The following is a 21,616-nucleotide window of genomic DNA, read 5'->3' as shown; positions in this document are numbered from 1 at the left end:
GTGATAAATTGGCCACACCTTCTCCTGGCCCAAGAGGGGCTTGATCATAGTTGAACTATGACTTATTGTTTATTAGAGAAATCAGTGGTACTTAAGGAGTTAGATGTAACTACAAGGAAAAAACAGTAATTTTGGCTCAGCTGTACTTACGAGCAATTTGTGAAGGGTCATCGCACTATTGATTGGTTATATCCAATGAACACAGAAATATATCTATAGTGCGAAGAGTGCAACTATCAGTCTTTAGTGGGGTGACCGATAGTTAATGGATGTTAGGTAATTTAATTAAAAAGTTTAATTAATTATCCAAGTTCCACTAGAGCTTCAATCGTCCATGAGGTCCCATCTGTAGCTCAATAGAGATTTAGTTGAGAATTAATTTTTGGATTAATTTGAATTGTTCAAATTAATTGAGGGAATTAATTAAATTAATTATATGTGATATAATTAATATAATGTATTTGATACATTATAACATAAAATATTTTGACAGGAATTTGAATATGATTCAAGAACTGATTATATGAGTGAGATTCATATAATTACATTCAATATAAATATGATTTATATTAAATACTATAAATAGTTTAGAGGAATTAAATATTTGGATATGATTCAAATATTAATTGTATGGATGAGATTCATATAATTGAATTTAGTATAAATATGATTTATATTAAATGTCATGCATTGTTAAGAGAAAATAAAACTATATGTTATATTGTATTTGATACAATATAAAACTATAGGTTATATGTTGTATTTGATATAACATATAGTATATACTGTGTGTATTATTATATATTATATCATTTTAATTAAATTAAATTAATTTTATTTTTAATTTAGTTAAAGGGAGGGAGTTAACTCCCTCTAATTTCTCTCGAGAAACATGTAGGGAGTGAAAATTCATTCGTCTTCTTCCATTTTCTGTGGATCTAAAAAAATTTCTCTCAATTTACTCCAAAAAAATTCACAGAGAAGAAAGGTTATTCTTCTCCCTCTTAAGCTCTTCCCCCTCTTCCAAATCTAGGGCAGTGCCCATCAATCCTGTTTTTTCTCAATCCCAAGAAGTATACAAAAGGTTCGTTTTGTGGTGGTGTCGTGATCGTAGAAGAGATCGTGATCTTGATCGAGGAAAATTGTGAAGAAGTGTTCTTCGAGGGTATGTATGTTTCTTCATCTTTTCCCCCCAAAAAAAAGCATGTTGTAAATTTAGGTTTATTGATGCATAATCGTCTTCTTGTTATTCTGTAATTATGAAATTCTATGAAAACGAAAAAATGGGATTGATCCCTGCTTCCACTGTGAAACTATCACTGGCTTTCCTTCAACTTGTTCCTAAGAAAATAAACAAAATGATATGATAGATTTAGCCAAACAAAAATGAAAACTCCCTAATAGAATTGGAAATCAGATCGAGAAAAATTCATAAAATCGAGAAAAACAAGAAAAAAAAATACCCATCAGAACCACTAGGATTAACAATCTTGATTGAAAATTGTTGAGAATCAAAGAAAAGAAGCTTACAAGAAGGTTAAAAACTTATGATAAGATGCGTACTTTGAGGAGAATTCCTTGTACAATGAATTGAGGATCAATAGAAATAGAAGAACTCGGAAGATGGAGGAAAGGAAATAGTGGAATTGGAGTATTGAGGGAAGGGGGTTAGGCGATTGGGAGAAGGGGAAAAGAAAGGGGGTTGGGGTTCCCGCAAAAAGAGGGAAAGCAAGGGGAGCTGGGGTTCTGGTGGCTAGGGGAAAGGAAGGGTTAGGGTAAAAGGGAAAAGAAGGTGAAAAGGGAAAAACCCATTATCGAGCTTAAAATGAGATTTTTAACAAATCTCTCTGGATGCTATAGATGGTGTCGGGGAAACGCAACTCTTCCGACAGTTTTTTAAAACCACCGAGATATGTGTGGAAGATAATTAAATTTTTTAGTTAACATATCCTGATGTCGTATTGCGTCGAGAAAAGGGATCTATCCTGACGTCCATTATATAGCGTACCCACAGTTTTTGCCCACCCAACACCAACAAAATTCGAATGGAATTTGGAACGATCATTTCGTTGCTCATGGAAATCTTCATGTCTGATTTCCTTCATGTTATCCATTTTCTACCTATGTTTTCAAAAAATAATTCAATTTTTAAAATATGATGTCGTTACAAACTTATTTCAGTTTTTAGATTTTGACTAAGAAATCATTAAAGAAATGTGAAAACCATGGTAAAGAAATTGGAAAAAAATAATATAAAATTTTAAAACATGAAACTATAAATGAAATTTGGTTATCAAATAATTGATAAGTTTATAGAGAAGGCAGATATAAATGGAGGTGGATACATTAAGGTTTCAACCACAATTACTAAGGGATTGAAAATGATCTTAAATACTAAGCCTACGCTCAATAGACTTTTACATAAGGAAATAAACTAACACTAATTAATATAATACAAAATGTATTTACATCAATATAAATACTCTAATATTCATTAACTTTGAAGTTAATTGCTTAAAGGTTAAATTATAAATTTAGATGTTTTATTTTTAAAATTGAATGATTGTGTCTATTTAATCTTTATATTTTAAAGAGTTATCAATATGTCTCATACTTTTAAGGTGTAATAAATCGTTGTCATTAACTTTGTCAATTTACACTTATGCCATGAAGTGTCTAATTTTTTTTTTTTTTTTTGAAAGATATTGTAATTAAAGTGTGGGATAGGGGAATCGAACCTCAAGTCTTGAGGTCGATAATATGAACACTATGCCACTGCTATACTCTTGTTAGCACTAAGTGTCTAAATTTGTCCAAAACTAATCCCATCCTTAAATAGTAAAATGAGTATATTAATATAGATATATTAGATACAAAATTGAAAAGTCTCTTATCTATTAGATTCATTTTAAAATGGTGTTTTGAGATGAGAACATTACAAGTCTAAAAGTCTAGTTTAAACGAGAATTTAGATAGCTTAAATTTATATAAAATGAGGGAATGGAGAGTCGAATCTAAAATCCATCAATTAATTATATGTATTTTAATTAGTTGGACTAAATTCAGATTAACAAAGTGTGTTATTTCATCTATAAAAATGAAAATACAACCATAAAACCCTGAATTTTCAATTATTCTCCTACTATCATAAATTGTAAAAGCAATCACTATGGCCTTTTATCCAACTTGCCTACCCCATCCCTACCCCCCAATATCCCTTGCACAACTATGTTTCCTACGATCATCTTTCTCCTTTTTTATTTTTCCCCACTAAATCTCTTCCTTCATCATGAGCCCCAATTCTATCGTCACGTTTTTTTTTTCATTTTTTTTTTTTAACATTGATGAAAAGCTGTGAAACTTGAACTTGAAACTATGGAGATAAATAATACATGGAGTGTTGTTTCTTTATGCCCCATCACAAACATTCATTAAGTGGAAGAAGATATACAAAAGTCAAGTATAAGACCGATGGATCTATAGAAAGATACAAAGTTTGTTTTGTTGTTAAAGGGTATTCCCAACGAGGGGGTTTAGATTTTATTGAGATTTTTTGTCGAAAAGCTAGTGTTGTGCGTGTTCTTCTATGGTTGTTTCTTTGAATTGGTCCCTTATTCATCTTGATGTGAACAACGATTTTCTTCGTGGTGATTTGTTTGAAGAAGTCTACATGAATCTACCCTTGGGTTACTCACCAAAAGGACATGTTTTAAGTCAAGGAGAGCATCATGTGTTTAAATTACATAAGTCCATATATGGTTTCAAGTAAGTTTCTTGTCAATAGTTTGGTTTCTCATCAATAGTTTACTAAGTTCTCTTCTACCATTTTATCTCTTGGTTTTCAAAAATTTAAGTACGATTATTCTCTGTTTTTAAAGGGTTTTGATTCTAACTTTATGATTCTTTGGGTGTATGTTGATGATATAATCATCGTTAGAATAAATTCTTCTGTTATTGCTCAACTAAAGTTCATTCTCAACAAAAGTTTTAAGCTTAAGGATTTGGGAGATCTTAAATACTTTTTTGGTCTTGAATTTTCTTGTTCTTCTAAGGGAATATACTTGTCACAAAAGCGTTATCCTTTACAAATTCTTGAAGATGTTGGAGTACTTGGATCTCCCCATAGATCCATCTCAATTTGCGACAAACTCGTGACGATTTGTTAGATGATCATTCATCTTATAGGAGACTAATTGGTAGATTATTATATTTGGCCATCTTTCGACCTAATATTAGTATTTCTGTCAAAAGACTTGATCAGTTTGTATCTAAGTCACAAGTCTCATCTCTCAGCTACTCATCATTTGTTGAAATATTTGAAGACAACACCTCGGCAATATGTTTTACTTCACCCCACAACTAGTGTTTTGAAGACAATACTTGGGCAAGGTAGGATACCTTGATACATAACATTCGACAATTGGATTTTGTGTGTTCATTGGTGTCATGGAAATCTAAGAAACAAACTAATGTTTCTTGATCATCAACGGAAGCTTAGTATAGGACTTTGACGTTGAGTGCTTGTGAACTTGTTTGGTTATCTCCTTTGCAATATGATTTACAAGTTTTGTCATCCTCACCATATATATATATTTTTTTTGTGATAATTAGGTTGGAGTTCATATTGCCTCTAATCCAACATTACATGAAATGGACAAAACATACTGTTGGGAATGACTAGTGGCCCAGGGCCTATAACAAAAGTAAAAGGATTTGGAAGCTCTTGTCGCACATTGGAAGTTTTGATAATGAGGAGTGGGTATAAATATAAAGGAGTCTAAAGGAGCTTCCAAATTGTGATGTGATGGAAGTTAGAGCCTTTCTCCATACGCGCACACCATCAATTTATCCTAACCATTGTATTAATTAATCCAAACGTTTAGCTTGAGTCTATTTATTTTTCAGAACATTTTTCAAGGCCATTTAACCTCCAGAAAATTGTTGTGTTTTTCACCTATATATACATAGGCATTTTTGAGTCGGAGATAGAACAATCATCTTCTTCTCTTCTTCTCTGTTTCCTCTCTTCCTAAAACACTGTTATGAGCATTCTTTTCTGGTCGATTCTATTCCTAGTTTCGGTGAGTGCACGCTTGAATTAGGGAGTTGTATTAATCTTGAGGAGCAATCGGCATACACGATTTAGTACCAAGACTGCACCGAAATTTACTTTCAAGATAGTGATTTCTACGACACAAACAATACATATCCAACTTATCAACGACTAACAATAAATTTGTTCCACACTCTAGTTTTACGATTCGAAAGCAAGTCATTTGAAATCTCGGTCGAGATTGGAGTCGAAATCTGAACTAAATTTGTTTTTGGTAAACAATATTCGTCTTTATTTGGTCTGTTGGAAGAGTTGTCTTTGTCTCGATCTTCGTTCTCTCTGCTGGCAAGAGTAAGCAATTTTATTTCTTCTTTAATTTGTTGCCCCTTGGACTAATATGAGGTTTCTTTACTAGAAATTTTAATTTGTTAGCATTTGGAGTATGTGATTGTCTTTTGACTTATCTGAGACTTTTATTTTAATTTGTGTTGTTATCTCTTGAATGTCGATTTGAATTCTAATAACATATGTTAGGGAACTTTCTATTTTGCTTAATAGAAATCAATGAGTTTATTCTTGATAAATTGAATAGGAAAATTTAAATCTCTTTGGAATTTTGAAGCTTGTCTTTGGAGATATTGAATGTTTCTGCAGGGGATGATAAACCTCTTTTGGATCTTTATTTCATTTTTCATTTTGTTGTTGGGAAGAAATTTTGAAAGATTTATTATGATTCTCTAATTTTGAGCTAAGGGATGATATGAAATTAGGAAAGACTTTTCATTCAAAATTGAGAAGAAAAGTAGATATTGGGCATAATAAATTAAGGAAAAAATGATGACTCAAATAAATAAATAAATAATATATGTATGTATATTTTAGCGGTCGGTTCACCTAGGCACTGCAAGTCCCATTGTTAGATCCTAGCTCAATCAACGTTGAGTAAAACAGTATATGAATGGTTGAAAATTTTGCTGAAGAAAATGTAATTTGCAGGCTTCCTAATGTATTGATTAATAGAAGACTTTTAAGTCTATAATGGATGTTTTTCTTAATAAAAAAAAAAAAAAAAAAATCACGAATGGATTTTATTCTAAGCTTATTTTCGAAACGATTTGTTGGTTGAATCATCCAACTGAAAGTATGATTTGAGATAGTTGGAGAGACAACTCAATATATGAAATTTCACTTTGTAAAGAATAAATTAATGGATTGAGTTATGCTCCTTAAATTAGTGGATTGATTTATGCTCATTAAATTAGTGGATTGATTTATGCTTATTGACATATGTGCTTGTGATAGATAGTTTAAGTACTGTTGATTTGGATGATGATGACATTGAGATTTTTTTAAAAAAAATTCAAAGCCATATGTTGAAGATATTATTATTTTCTTAGTTTGTTGAGCATGTTTGCTAGGTTTTTAAAGGATGTATATTTTCTATGTTAATTTTTCCAAAATTGTGTTGATTATTTACTTTAAATGCTAATTTTGTAGGTAAAACGGTTCCCGAGGCATTTAAGAGTTATTAAGAGAAAATTGTGCCAAAAGGATAAAAAATGATAAAAAAAAATCAACAAATTGAAGAGAATCAAGTAATTACTGAAATGCCATCGAGTATCATTGAGTAAGACCATCGAGTAATGCATCAAGTAAATGCCAGTGAATGCTATCGAGTAATCAAGTAATCAAGTAATCAATTAATCGAATAATCGAGTAAATTGTCATCGAGTAATTACTGAAATGTCATCGACTATAATCGAGTAAGGTTGTCGAGTCATCGAGTAATTATTAAAAAGGTAATCGAGTAAATGCTATCGAGTAATCGAGCATCGTGTATCGAGTAAAGGACCATCGAGCATTGAGTATCGAGTTAAAGACAGAACGCTCACTCTTTGCTGCAAAAACTCGATGCATTGCAACGCTCCTCACAGTGTTGCAACACTCCAAATTTTGATGCGATTCATCCCTGTGCCTTGTTCAACCAAGGGTCAGCACAATGTTGCAACGTTAGCCCAGCGCTTCTTGGCTTTTTTACGATTTAACATTGCAATGTTGGCTTTAGACGTTGCATCGCTATCCTTACAACTATAAATATTTTTCTTTCATTTTTGCCGAAGGGAGGAAGCACAATTTCGATGGAGGTTGGAATTTCTCTCTGTATCAATTAATCTCTATGGTAATTTTGTTTCCTATCTAGGTTAGATTTTGATTTCTTTTTTATTTGTAATCAATAACTTGTAGTTCTTCATGAATTTGTCTATCGATTTATGAAGTACTTGAATCTTGTTTCTATTTCAAGAGTTCTTGCAAATTCTTTTGAGTTTTCTAGTTTTCTTTATTATTAGCAATCTGAATTTGAGCATTCTTGAATATGATTTTAATTCTTAAAGCATGTTTAGCCTAGATGCTTGGTTTTGTCACATTCACTCATGATTGAATATGTTGCTTTTAATGTGTTCGATAGAATGTCTAGCCAAGATCTTCAAGAGGCAATAGTAATTGTTTGTTGAATGGTTGTAACCTAGAACGCACTAATGACTAGATTTGGAGAAAAATCAGTTAATTGAGTAAGCTATCTTAACAATTAATTGACGCAATTGAATCCTAAAACTTAATGCGCATGTTTTCTCTTCTATATGACTGCTAAGGAACCCAATAGAGGTAGAAGCATGTAGATAGATTAGGGTTTGGGCTATCCTATCTTAATCGTTGATTAGGACGCTTTCTTGACTAGGTTATGCTAGTTGTCTGCCTTTATAGTGACTAGTTTAATCTAGATTAAGTAAGTAGTTGCATGCTTAATTCCATTGTGAATTAAATTTGTAGAATTCAATGATAAGAATTGCAATGAACGTCTAATTTGGATTAGAAGTAAGATTGTTCTAAACTTGGTTACAACTACCCTTTATCTTTTGATTTTTAGCATGTTTCTTGTCTTAATCAACCCTTCCCCCTCGGTTTTATAGCTTTCATAGTTAAGCTTGGTTAAAGAAATGATTAAATAACATTTTTCGATGGATCAACCTCTTACTTCCACTTTAACTACGAGTTAGTTAGGTTGTTGTTCGAGCTTTATAAATATTGTTTGTTTTGGGTTAGGTAGAACTAACGACACCTACTTAACGTTCGGACAATGTTATTCATCATATATTAGATAAGTATATACTATAATATTTCATGAGTAGTAAATGACATATGCAATAAGAAAATAATAATAATATTATTATTGTATTGCTTTTCATAACTCAAATGAAATGCCATATTGATCAATTTTGAGCAAATTTAATTATCATGTTAGCGTGGATTGGAAATAAACCTGTATGTATTACATTTGACAAAGTTTATTTATGATTCACGCATAAATGGTCATGTTCAAAAATATTATATTTGATCATTAATTCCATGAAGTTGACAAGTGTTGTTGGTACTTTTAATTTAATTTAGCTGCATAACATTACCAAAATACCCAACAAGCATTAGCTCTCCTTGAAAAGGTGTTATTACCTAGCTTGTTGATAGAATGAAAATCTGCAAAATCCATTATTTCTATGTGAACGCATGTAGATTTTGATGGTAGTTAAAATATTGTCTAGCTATAAAATATGTGATATTTAGAGATATCTTTGTAGAGATATTTAGAGGGTCGTTGTCTCTATCAAGTGGTATCTAAGCCATGACCTTGACTTAGCCAAGTGAATAGAATCTTTAGGTGCCAAACAAAGATGTAGTGGAGCCTCAAAGTAGGCCATGGTGTGATTTGTGGTTGAGCTATATAAGATAGGTGGTGTATTACAGTGAAGAGGAGTTAGCCTAAATAAGAGTTAGACAGATGAATGACTATTTGAGGGGAGGCTCTCGATGATTTTGTTCGAGAGGATAATTGGTTAGATAAAAAGATGATCATGGGCACATAGGCGTACTTATATATATATTTTTTCATTTGATTGAAAACATAAAGTTATTCGTCTCTGTTTTATTATGCATGTCTATGATCTCGAAAATAAAAAATGTTGATTGATGATTTATGGTTGTTATGTGATTTTAATAACTGATGAATATGTTTAGAAGGTTTTGAAATATGATCATTATAGGTTATTATGAATCAAATGTGGAATTTAGTAGAACTTTCTATTGGAAATAAACCAAATAAATGTAAGTGGATCTTCAAGAAATAAATTAGACCAAATGGTTCAATTGACAAATTTAAGGCTGGATTAGTGGTTGTGAGATATATGTAAAATAAGATATCGAATATTTTGATGCATATTCTCATATGACTAAAATAGTTGCTTTAGAGCCTTGATAGCATTTGTAGTAATACACGATCTCTAATACATCAGGTGGATGTAAAGGCGACATTCCTCAATTGTAACTTGAAAGAGGAAATGTATATGACACAACCTGAAGTCTATTATTGCTAGTCAAGAAAACAAGGTATATAAGCACACAAAATCTCTTTACAGTCTTAAACAAGCTCTTGAACAATGATATGAAAAATTTAACAAAACTTTAGTAAACAATATTTTAAGAGTGAATGGTTCAAATACATGTGTGTACTCAAAGTTAATTGGAGTTGATGTGATTATTTATTTGTATGTTGATGATACGCTTATTTTTAGAACAAACATAAAAGTGATCAGTAATACCAAGGTGCTACTATCTTCTCATTTTAAAATGAAAGATTTAGGTGAAAATGATATAATACTTGGTGTTAAGATAAGAGAAAACTGAAAATGATTACTCTTTATGTCAATTACACAATATTAAAAAATTGCTAAAGAGATTTGATAGTTTTGATTTTACACCTATAAGAACACTCTATGATTCTAGGATGAGTCTTAAGAAGAATAAGGGTGAAAGTGTTTCTCAATCTGAATATGTAAAAATCATTGGTTGTGTTATGTTTTTAATGAACTATACTAGACCCAATATTGCATATATTGTGAGTAGATTGAGTACATATACCAATAATCCTGATAAAGATCATTGGACAACACTTTGTCATCTGCTAAGGTATCTTAGAGGTACAACGGATTTTTGTTTACATTTCAACAATTTTCCTACAGTGTTAGAAGGATATTATGATGCAAACAAGGTAACAGACAACAACGAAGTAAGTTCAACTAGTGGATACATGTTTTTACTAGGGGGAGGAGCTATTTCATGGAAATCAGCTAAACAAACATGTATAGAACAATCCACCATGGAGTCGGAGTTTATAGAATTGGAGCTAGCTGGACAAGAAGCAGAGTGTCTAAAAAGTCTGCGAGGAGACATGCCATTGTGGGGGGATTCTCGTTTCTATACCAGTATCATTGCATTGTGATTCACAAATTACCATAAGTATTGCCAAGAACAGTGTGTATAATGGTAAAAGGAAGCATATTCGCCTGAGACATGGAGCTGTAAAATAGCTGTTGAAAAAAGGAATTATCTCCTTGTAGTATGTGAGGTCTAAGAGAAATTTAGTAGATCCCCTCACCAAAAGCCTAATAAGGAGAGTAATCCTAAAATCTTCAACTGGTATAGGACTCAAAACCCTCAGTGTGATCCATACCCCTTTATTTAGGGTGGTCTATTGCGATAGACTTGATGGGTAATATGAAATCTTCATAGTTCAGCTTTTTTAGCGTTTTGTTTATGACAGACTTGATGAAGTTGGTCCTAGTAAGGACTAGATAATAGAATCTTCATAGGTCAGATTTGAGTGGTTTGTCTCTGATAGACTTGATGAAACAATAATGTGATTGTGAATGTGTAGGCACCTTCTATGGAAAAATTTCAAAGTCTTTTCCTAGAGCTCTCACGTCGACCCGAGGTTCATGTGCAGGGCCTAAGTAGCACACTTGATATTGCGAAATCAAGGAAATTTAAGGAGTGGAATGTGTTGCGGCGGTTTCAACAATAGTTATTGAAAGTTGAAGAGGTAATTCACTCTCTCTAACAAAGTTATTGCCCTACTTCACTATGCATTAATTCAAATCGTAAGATATTGATGTTTAAGTTCATCCTTCTATCTTGCTCAAAATAGTGTTTATGTTTCTTTTATTTTCAAACTAATTTACTAACCAGTCATTCGTGGGGATTGTTGAAAATGACTAGTGGTCTAAAGCCCATAGCGAAAGTAAAAAGATTTGGGAGCTCTTGTCCCACATTGGAAGTTTTGATAATGGGGAATGGGTATAAACATAAAGGAGTTTCCAAATTGTGGATGTGATGGATTAGAGCCTTTCTCCACACGTGTGCACTGTCGCTCCCGTTTGGTTGGATGATGCTTCACTCACATGAAAAAGTATCTAATTTTGTTTTATTAATTAATTAAAACGTTTAGTCTAATTTTTTTTTCAAAACACTATTAATGAGCATTCTAATTTGCTTTCAATGAAGTAGTTTCTACGGCACAACAATATATATCCGGTTTTGATGACGACTAACAATCAATTTGTTTGACACTCTATTTTTACATACACATCGAGTTCGATTGTCATTTTATTTGGGACAAACTTTCTTCAGATTTTTTAAAGCTTCTTCTCATTTGAACTCATCAACAATTTGCCAATGTGTTTACAAAGACCTTTACATCTAGTGTCTTGTTTCCGCTTTTGTCCAAAATAGGTATATTTAGAATAACATGGTTCTATAAAATAAATTAATATATCATCGTGTCAAACTATGTAGGAGAATAATAGGTATTATAGTAGTAAAAGAAATTTTCCCTCCCTAAGGGAGTATTAAGAAATTTTGTATAGCCGTTGAGTTTTCATTTGTACACGTGTATTTCTCTTGGTTGGTTATAACCATTAATATAGACAAATACATTTTATTATGGAAATGAATAAAAAATCTCCATTTGCCAACTTTACTCGTATTAAAAAAATGACAAACTAAAAATATAAAACGTTTAAAATCTTAAAGATCATGTCTTTGGCAGAGAGATGAGATCAAGTGCTCCACGTTACAAAATAGAAGAAAGGGAGCGAGACAGATGCCTCCATTCCGAAAATATTCAATTACATTCGTTATAAATATCGGGGGAAAACCCACAAACAATCCAATTTTCAGTTTGACCCATCAACCCCTAAATTATTTACATTCTTGCCCCTCAAATTGCACAAACTACCCGAATCTTTGTCATTTTTTTCTTTTCTTTTTTTTGAAAAGCAAAATAAAAAAAAACCACCAACAACATGATGGGTATGTTAAAAATCCTACAATGTCAATGGTTAACTTATTTAGCGACTATATGTTAAAAAGGTAACAGAATTCTAACAACAAGATCAAATTAAGCACTTTTTAAAAATTGAGAGATTAAAATAGAAGTTTTTGAAACCTTAAGAATCAAGATAGAATAAGATTCAAAATTTAGAGACCAAAATAGTATTTAAAAAATATATATATATACAATAAGGTATGGATATAGGTATGACTTTTAAGTCCAAATTATCCATTTCTATATACATAAAAGAAAAAGAAAAACTTCGTGGGTAGATAATGAATGATGAAGTGGATGAAGAGAGCAAGGCAATGGAAGGAGACGAGCGTGAGGAGAGCAGCTTTGCCGCCATTTTCTCAAAGAATTCTTTATTTGTTAATAAAAAATAAAAAATCTATTGCTTCACCTACTCCCCGCATTTTCTAATATTCATGATCGGGACGTTAAATCAGACTTTTCAAAGCAAAGTCCCCGGAAATGGGGTGGAAGGGAAGAGGGAGTTGTTGGATTCGAACCCTTCTCATTTCATTGGTCAAATTTGATGACCCTATTTTTATTTTGTTGTCACTTACTCCCTATTTTTACTTTTTATTTTTTTATTTTATTTTACTTTATTTCCCATTAATTAATGCCGCCTTGCTTTTGGTTTGGTAGCCCAGCCCCTTTGAAAATTGCCTCTCATCTCCACTTCCTCCTTTCATTCTACCTACCATCTTCAACATTTCGGCCTTACCAGACCCTTCCTCCTCCTTCTTCCTTTATAAACAAACCTTCCCTCAGTTCTCTTCCCATCTCACAGTCTCTCCACCATTTTTGAAATACCCTGGTTTCAGATTGGTCAATTGACTCCACAAGAGATCTATCTAAAAAAAACCCTTATTTGTAAACATTACAATGGCCTTTTCCAATGCCGCCCCTCTCTCTTCATCCAAATTGATCTTCAATCCTCTTCTTGAGCCTAAATCTCACCAACCCACTTCGTTTTTTGTTCCATCCAAGACCCATCTCAGGCTTCGCCAACGGATCTCTGCCGTTCACGCTGCAGAGCCGGCCAATGACAAGGTTGTTGTTGAGACCCCACGTAAGAAGACGGTGACGGCGCCGTCTACCAACGAGAAATGGAGTTTGGAGAGCTGGAAATCTAAGAAGGCTTTGCAGCTTCCTGAGTACCCGAATGAAGCTGCTCTTGAGTCTGTTCTTAAAACCATTGAGTCGTTTCCTCCCATTGTGTTTGCTGGTGAGGCTAGGAGCTTGGAGGAGAGGCTCGGTGAGGCTGCCTTGGGCAATGCTTTCCTCTTGCAAGGTGGGGATTGTGCTGAGAGTTTCAAGGAGTTCAGTGCTAATAATATTAGGGATACATTCAGGATTCTTCTCCAGATGGGTGTTGTTCTTATGTTTGGTGGACAAATGCCTGTCATTAAGGTTCAATCCACCTCCACTCTTTCTTTCAGATTCTTTTGTTTTCTGTAGATTTCTGGTTGTCTAATCCTAGTGTTTGCTGTGTAACTTCAATATTGATTTAGGTGGGAAGAATGGCTGGTCAGTTTGCAAAGCCAAGATCAGATCCTTTTGAGGTGAAGGATGGAGTAAGTCTGCCAAGTTACAAGGGAGACAACATTAACGGCGATGATTTTACTGAGAAGTCAAGGATCCCAGACCCTGAGAGGATGATTAGAGCTTACACTCAATCTGCTGCAACTCTCAACCTTCTCAGGTCCTTCGCTACTGGAGGATATGCTGCAATGCAGAGGGTCACCCAATGGAATCTTGATTTTGCTGAAAACAGTGAACAGGGTGATAGGTAAGCCAAGTTCTTCTGTACAGCTTTTAATTGTGTCTTGAGTTTAGAAGCGGCATGAAGCTGTAAGAAGCTTTTAATTATGAATCTTGATCTTGCAAGTTTAATTCAAGTTTTGAGATGAAAAAGAAAAACTGTGTCAAACTTGCCTAGTTTTCAGTTTTGAAGATTATATCACCAACGGTTGAAGTGTATTCTTACATTTCTTAACAGGTATCACGAACTTGCTCGTCGTGTCGATGAGACCCTTGGATTCATGGCTGCTGCAGGACTTACTGTCGACCATCCTATTATGACAACAACTGAGTTCTGGACCTCTCACGAGTGTTTACTTTTGCCTTATGAACAATCACTTACCAGACTGGACTCAACATCTGGCCTTTACTATGACTGCTCAGCTCACATGCTTTGGGTTGGGGAACGAACCCGACAACTCGATGGTGCCCACGTAGAGTTCCTTAGAGGGGTTGCTAACCCTCTTGGAATTAAGGTAGCTTCTTACAGCTTATTACTTTGGCATGATTATCTAATGTTTTATGCATAACAAACAATGATTAATATGGTTTTTTCAATGCAGGTGAGCAACAAAATGGATCCAAATGAGTTGGTTAAACTTATTGAAATCCTCAATCCTGATAACAAGCCAGGAAGGATAACTGTCATCGTAAGAATGGGTGCTGAGAACCAAAGAGTAAAGCTTCCCCATTTGATTAGAGCCGTACGAAAGGCAGGGCAAATTGTGACATGGGTCTGTGATCCAATGCATGGAAACACCATTAAGGCACCATGTGGCCTTAAAACACGTCCATTTGATGCTATTCTGGTAAATCTCTCTTCTATTCCTATTGGCTATATTTGGCTCCTTCATTTTTAGAAACTTTCCTGATTGCTAAAAGTGAGATGCTTGATCATAAAGAGATTGTGATAGTTACTTCTCAAGCCTAGTCTTTACTATGAATCATTAAAACGAAGGGGGAAAATAGTGGTCTTTATGGGAAATCATAGGGGACCAGAAATTTGTTAATTTAAGTAATAGAGCGATGAAGTAGATATAAGATTGTTAAGCCATCATTCTTCAAATACTAGGGGGTGTTTGGGGTAAAAACTATCATAAGACTATAGTAATCACCTCTTGCCACAATAAATACTATTTCAAAACCCCCAATTAACTGCAGTAAACACTATTTCAAAACTCTCATTTGATATAGTTTTTACTATATTACATTTATTATTTTTTTTATTCTTTGCTACAGTATTTACTATTTTTTTCTTAAACTAAAATAGTTTACGTTTCAAACATATACCATTATGACTCAATTATAATAATTTAGGAGTATAATAACCAACTCTTTGTCCTAAATCCCCTTTAAGTGGTTAATCCTTGAACAGATAGCTTCATTACAGAGAGGTAGAATCTTAATATGTACACAGTACATCATCCTACCTAACTTGCGATATCCCTTTTGCATCACAAATCCCCTGATGACTGCTGTCTTCTAAACCCAAGTGTCCAATCGTTTTTCTTATAGGCTGAGGTCCGAGCATTCTTCGACGTGCACGAACAAGAAGGGAGCCACGCCGGAGGAATTCATTTGGAAATGACTGGACAGAATGTGACAGAATGCATTGGAGGATCCCGAACTGTAACATTCGATGACTTATCTTCAAGATACCACACACACTGCGACCCAAGGCTGAACGCTTCCCAGTCGCTTGAGCTTGCTTTCATCATCGCGGAGAGGCTTAGGAAGAAGAGGATTGGAAAGCAAACCCCTCTTTCCCCAGGCTTCTTTTAAATTTCTCAATACCATTTTGTTTTCACTTGTGAATGAGTCTGGAAGAGTTGGTACTTGCCAGAAACTCAATATCCAGTAACCTCATTCTACCAAAATATATAAATGGTAGGAGGTAATGTTGAGGATAATATTTAGTTTTGAAGGATTGGAGTATTTTGCTGTGGAGAATAAGTGAACTCCAACCAAGGGAGCTGGAGGGATCACAAGTTTTAGAATATGTTTTTGACTAGTTTGTCTTTTGAGTTTCATTCATTTATGTACTCTTGAAATTTAATTTCTCCAATTGTGGGGCCGGAATTTAGATTTTTAAGAGTTCCATTGTAAACAAAACCTAATTAATAATTAAAATGAAACTTGGATATTTATCAATTACATAACTTTCTATATATGCTGTCAAGTCCACAGATGAATTCACTTCCAATTTGCAACAGAGCATGGCAGCTATCAAACATTGTTACCCATAGTATATCTTTGATTCAATTCAATTTAATTTACAAAGTTGGAAAAATAGCATAGTAGTAGAATATTGGATAAAAGGGATGGTTTAAAATTTAAATGAGCTTTCACCACATTTTTCAAAATGGTTAAGCATAAAATGGGGGGAAAAAAAATTGCCCCTAAATCCTTGAATGTCATGTAGTCCTTTTTTTTCCCTTAAAATTTCACCTAGTTATGATCGATAGTCTAAAAATTTTAATATCAATTTTTACTCTTGTTTTAATTTGAATTGTGGTTAAAATTAAAGTTTAATTATCAAACTTTCAAGTAGGTATCTAATAGATTCTTAAATTTAAAATTGATTTTTTTTTTTTTTTTTGTAGAACTCTAGATTTTAAAATTTATCTAAAAGATTTGAATCTTAAGAAATATATCAAATAATGTAAGGATTTATTAATCTGAAAATAATAAAAAAAAATTATAGCTAAACATGAATACGACTCAATTAACAAGAACTTGTACTATCAATATAGAATAAGAAAAAACCGATAAAAACAAACGTGAAAGTCGTGGGACTAAATTTGTTACTTAATTTAATCAAACATTTTGTATACTATTTTAAATTTGAATCTAAGAGGGAACAGTCCGAATATTGCGGTGGTAGGTGGTTATAATTTATTTTTAAACTTTAACAACTGTACTCCATTCAATTTTTCGATGGCTCCTTATTTTTGTTAGGCAGGTGATTCTCGTAGATTTGGCAGGATTTGTGTAAACTTTCTTTAGTTTTTTAAATATATTTAAATATACATGCTGAGATAGTTGTACTAGATAGTAAAATAAGAGAGAGGAAAAAAAAAAAAAACAAAAAAGCACTTGCAAGAACGTTAGAATAGTTTATAAAAATTAGGCCCAAACCTCAACCATATAAGTTTTTGCAAAAGTGGTAAAATTAGTCTTCCGCCTGAAATTTGATTGTTATCTGATTACTATCTGATTTGTATTTGATATTGATTGTTATATAATTATTGTCTGATTACTGTATGATATACTAATTGTCAATGATATTAATTGTTACTTGATTTTTGTTAGCTATTTGATACTAGTTGTTATCTAATTGCTATATTATATTGATTTGCTATCTGATTTTTGTTTGATTGCTATTTGATATTGATTTTTATTTGATTATCAATGATACCAATTGTTATTTGATTGATGTCTACTTAATATCTGATATTAATTATCAATTATATTGATTGCTATCTAATTGTTGTTTGATTACTATCGGATACTATTTGCCAATGATGTTAATTGTTGCCTTATTACTATTTGATACTAGTTGTTGCTATTTTATTGTTGTCTAATTACTATTTTATGATGATTATTAAAGATAATGATTGTTATTCGATTGTTGTCTAATTACTAATATTTAGTACTAATTCTTAGTGATATTGATTTCTAGTTGTTAATGATTGCTGATATATTGATTTACTATTTAATTATTATTTGATACTTATTATAATATGATTGATAATGATATAGATTTATATCTGATTGTTATCTAATTACTATCTATACTAATTGTCAATGATATCTATTACTATCTATTTTAACATCGCATAATAGTTAGTTACATGCTTCTTACTTTCTAAATGACTTGCAACTACACATTGCTTGAAGTAATAACAACTGAATGACTTGCAGCTAACTACTTATTTAATTGTTATTTGATGCTTCTTACTTTCTAAATGACATGCAACTAACTCTCAGAATAACATTGCATAGTAGTTAGTTGCATGCGATGAATTACAACTATCTGATACTAATTGTCAAACAAATTAGCTAATTCATCGCATAGTAGTTAGTTGCATGCTTCTTATTTTCTTTCTTTTTTCGTGATTTAGATTCCGCTTCAAACACATTACTTTACAACCGTCTTTAGCTGTAAGTCCTCGTGTTCAACCTCGGATCATTTCAAGAAACTTGTGATCTTGTTATACTTAGCAAGAGAACAAGAAAACTTGTGACAGGAGTACATAATCAACTACATTATCGCACATTCAGATTAGCACATAACCATATTTAACACATATAATCATCACGAACAATGGTCTAATTAGTATTTGATAGTAATTGTCAGTGATATCAATTGTTATATGATTGTTGCTTGATTACTACTTGAATATGATTGCTATTTGATTGTTGTGGATTATTAGATGATGATTATTAACAATACCAGCTTCCTATCTAATTATTATATGATTACTATTCAATACAGACACTTAATGATACTTGTAGCTATTTGATAATGATTACTCTTTGATAATAATTGTTATTTAATTATTATGTTATCTTGTATTGATTACTAATGGTTCGTTGATTTACTATCTAATTGTTACCTAATGATTATTTGATATTGATTATAATATGATTGTTAATGTTGTTGATTGCTATATGGTACTAATTGAGCAATCAAATGACAATCACATTGATATATAATTATATAATACCAAAGATGGTAAATAGATTGAAATCAGATAGCAATCCCATAAAAATCAGATAACAATCACATGATATACCTTATATTGTGTATACTACTTAGCATTCAATGTTACACATAATATAGGATATATCATCTAATTGGGCATCACTCAGCAATCTATCAAAATTATTATACTATTAGCAGTCACTTAACAAATAACAATTACATGACAGTTAAATTGAAATTATTTAGGGGAAATTTGTATGGATGACCCAATTTTTGGGTCCAAAATGTCAAATAACCCATTTTTAAAGAATAATGTCAATTAACCCTCTGCTGACATCATCGCCATACCAAATTACGTAAATTGCCCTTACTTCTTCGTTTTCTTACCTTTTTACTGAGAACGCACTAAAACTAAAAACTCTTCATTCAAATTTTCCAAGGCTAACGGCTTCGCATCACTCATAAACTAAAAAACTATTTTCGACTTGCAAACGATTCTATTGCCGCCAAAAAATCGAATCCGATCGGTAAATCTTTCAATATGTGCCTGAAAATGTCTTGCACTAATCGGTAGTGGGGGCTTTGTGGGTCGTTCTGGGTTTAGAAATACACTGATATGGTTTTTTTTTTTTTTTTTTTTTTTTTTTTTTTGTTTTCTATGTGTTCTGTGGTTGAAGATGAGTAGAAAGAGTTTGTGAGCGAGATAAGTGAGAGTGAAATCGGTAGAGCGACACCGAAGAGAGCAAATGTGAGCGAGATAAGTGAACCTATGATTTTTTTGTTTGTTTTTCTGGTTTTCGATGTGTTATGTGGTTGAAGACAAGTAAAAAGAGAATGTGAGCGAGATAAGTGAGAGCGACACCAGAGAGAGCGATACTGGAGAGAGCGATACTGGAGAGATCGATATCGGAGAGAGTGACACCGAGAGAGCGATACTGGAGAGAGCGACACTAGCGAGAGCGAATCCAACGAGATTTAAACAGAATGTTGTTTTACATTTTTTTTTCTGAAGGAGTTTACTGATTGAATTTTTATTTCATGCAGGAGTGATTTAAGATGGCTACACGTTTCAGAATACCTAAAGCCAACCGATTTCCCGATCAAGTAACTAGCTTAGCCCACATTGCTAATGCAAACAAGATTGTGAAAGAGAAGCTTACGCCAAGGCAGCTAGACATGTTTAAGAGAACAGTCTTTGGGCGATTTGTAGACGTTGAAATGGTGTTTAACAGCCCAATTATCCATCACATGTTGCTTAGAGAAGTGAAGAGGACAAGATCAAACTTAATGTCATTCTCTGTTTGTGGGAAGGTTGTCACTTTTTTGAAGGATGACTTTTTGTTGATGACTAGTTTGTGGCAATTCCCAACACGAGTTGATCAGAACCAGCAGTCCTCGTATGAACTTGCTATCAAGTATTTTGGTAATCAAGTGACGAAGGACACTTTACACCTCTGTCAACTTGAAGAAAAATACAAGGACTTGGAGTTTGAAAATGATGATGATGCTGTGAAGATCAGCCTAGTTTTCTATACTAAGGTCGCAATGATGGGAAAAACAAATAGAAAAATGCAGTGGACCTCAAATGTTTTAAGGACGTTCAAAACTTGGAGTACTACAATAGTCTTGATTGGGGTACTATTATTTGGGAGAGGACATTGGATGCCCTAAAGACTGCGTTGAATGATAAGAGCAATCTATACAAGATGAGAGTCAAAGGAAATAAAAACTACGTTGTGAAGTACTCCTTATGTAGATTTCCACAAGCGTTCCAAGTAAATTTGCTTAACATAATAATTGTGTTGTTTGATCCAACATTACTATTGTTCTTAATATATTTTAAATTTTATTTAGGTATGGACGTACGAGATCCTAGCTTCATCGATAGTTGGGAACATTGCGAAGCAAAGGAGTAAGGTGGCTTTGCCCCGCATATTATGATGGTCATGCTCCCACTCAGTGTCCTTCAAAGTACTCGAGAGAGAGATATTCGAGTCTAACAATGTACGTTTACTCTATGCATAATATGTTTATCTGGTTGTTAAATTGAAACTAACCAGTTTACTGGGTTGTTAATGCAGATAAAGGTTAAAGAGGGCACTATCATGTCAGATGCTGAAAGAGAGTTTCGGGATACTCCAATGGATAGACGACCTATATTTGAGCTAGGTGCGGATGATGATAGTTCTGAAAGTGGAAGTAGGTCGACTAGTGATGGGGGTAGTCCTGAAAGTGAAAGTGTGATGGTGATAATCATCGTGGAGATGACAATGATGAAGTTGTTAGGGTGGAGGAGGGGATGAACCTAAACATTCTGAGCACGAGGATGCTGAATATAGAAGGGTGGAAGGAGGGATATACATACCTAGTGATGATATGTTCCATGATATGATAAGGGACGTATGCGAGGAGGACGAGTTGAACCAACTTAATGTCTATCTTGTGGACTCCGATAGAGAGCGACCTATGGATGAGGAGTGTCCTGAGTGTGCTGCCCACCGAGGGAGGGAGCTAATCCTGACGAGTCTATTTATTCGTACTTGCGGACCATTGACAACTCACTATTGAGATTGGATGGCCGTATATCGAATTTAGATAGTCGTGTATCTAGTATGGAGGAAAACATGACTGACATGAAAGGGCAATTATCGGTCATCCTGTCATTGTTGCAGTCTATGTGCAAGGTTTGCATTTACTATCATTTTATGTCTTTATGTGTTTGTTTGTACGTGTTCGTGAACTCATCATTTTACTTTACTAATTGAAGGGTTCCACAGTGAATGAGGAGACGACCAGGTCATCCATCCCATCTCGGGATCCCGATACC

At 33.3% G+C, this 21,616-nt stretch overlaps 1 protein-coding gene and 1 long non-coding RNA gene across 3 annotated transcripts; both read left to right on the top strand.

Annotated features, from left to right (window-relative positions):
• Window positions 1-856: 856 nt before the first annotated feature.
• Window positions 857-6,128, top strand: LOC120073065. 2 transcript variants are annotated; one of them, XR_005480671.1, is made up of 2 exons: window positions 857-1,165; window positions 4,612-6,128. It is a non-coding gene; the product is annotated as an uncharacterized LOC120073065 (long non-coding RNA). The 2 variants fall into 2 exon arrangements; XR_005480672.1 differs by having other exon boundaries at window positions 857-4,389.
• Window positions 6,129-12,924: 6,796 nt separating this feature from the next.
• Window positions 12,925-16,176, top strand: LOC120073064 (phospho-2-dehydro-3-deoxyheptonate aldolase 2, chloroplastic). The gene is made up of 5 exons (XM_039025668.1): window positions 12,925-13,691; window positions 13,793-14,070; window positions 14,281-14,557; window positions 14,645-14,890; window positions 15,597-16,176. Exons 1-5 carry the CDS (start codon window positions 13,164-13,166, stop codon window positions 15,861-15,863), a joined length of 1,596 nt encoding a protein of 531 aa, XP_038881596.1. The 5' UTR covers window positions 12,925-13,163; the 3' UTR covers window positions 15,864-16,176.
• The last annotated feature ends 5,440 nt before the right edge of the window (window positions 16,177-21,616 follow it).

This window comes from Benincasa hispida, chromosome 3, assembly GCF_009727055.1.
Source record: "Benincasa hispida cultivar B227 chromosome 3, ASM972705v1, whole genome shotgun sequence".
Taxonomy (NCBI): Eukaryota; Viridiplantae; Streptophyta; class Magnoliopsida; order Cucurbitales; family Cucurbitaceae; genus Benincasa; species Benincasa hispida.
This window is presented reverse-complemented; position numbering and strand designations above follow the sequence as displayed.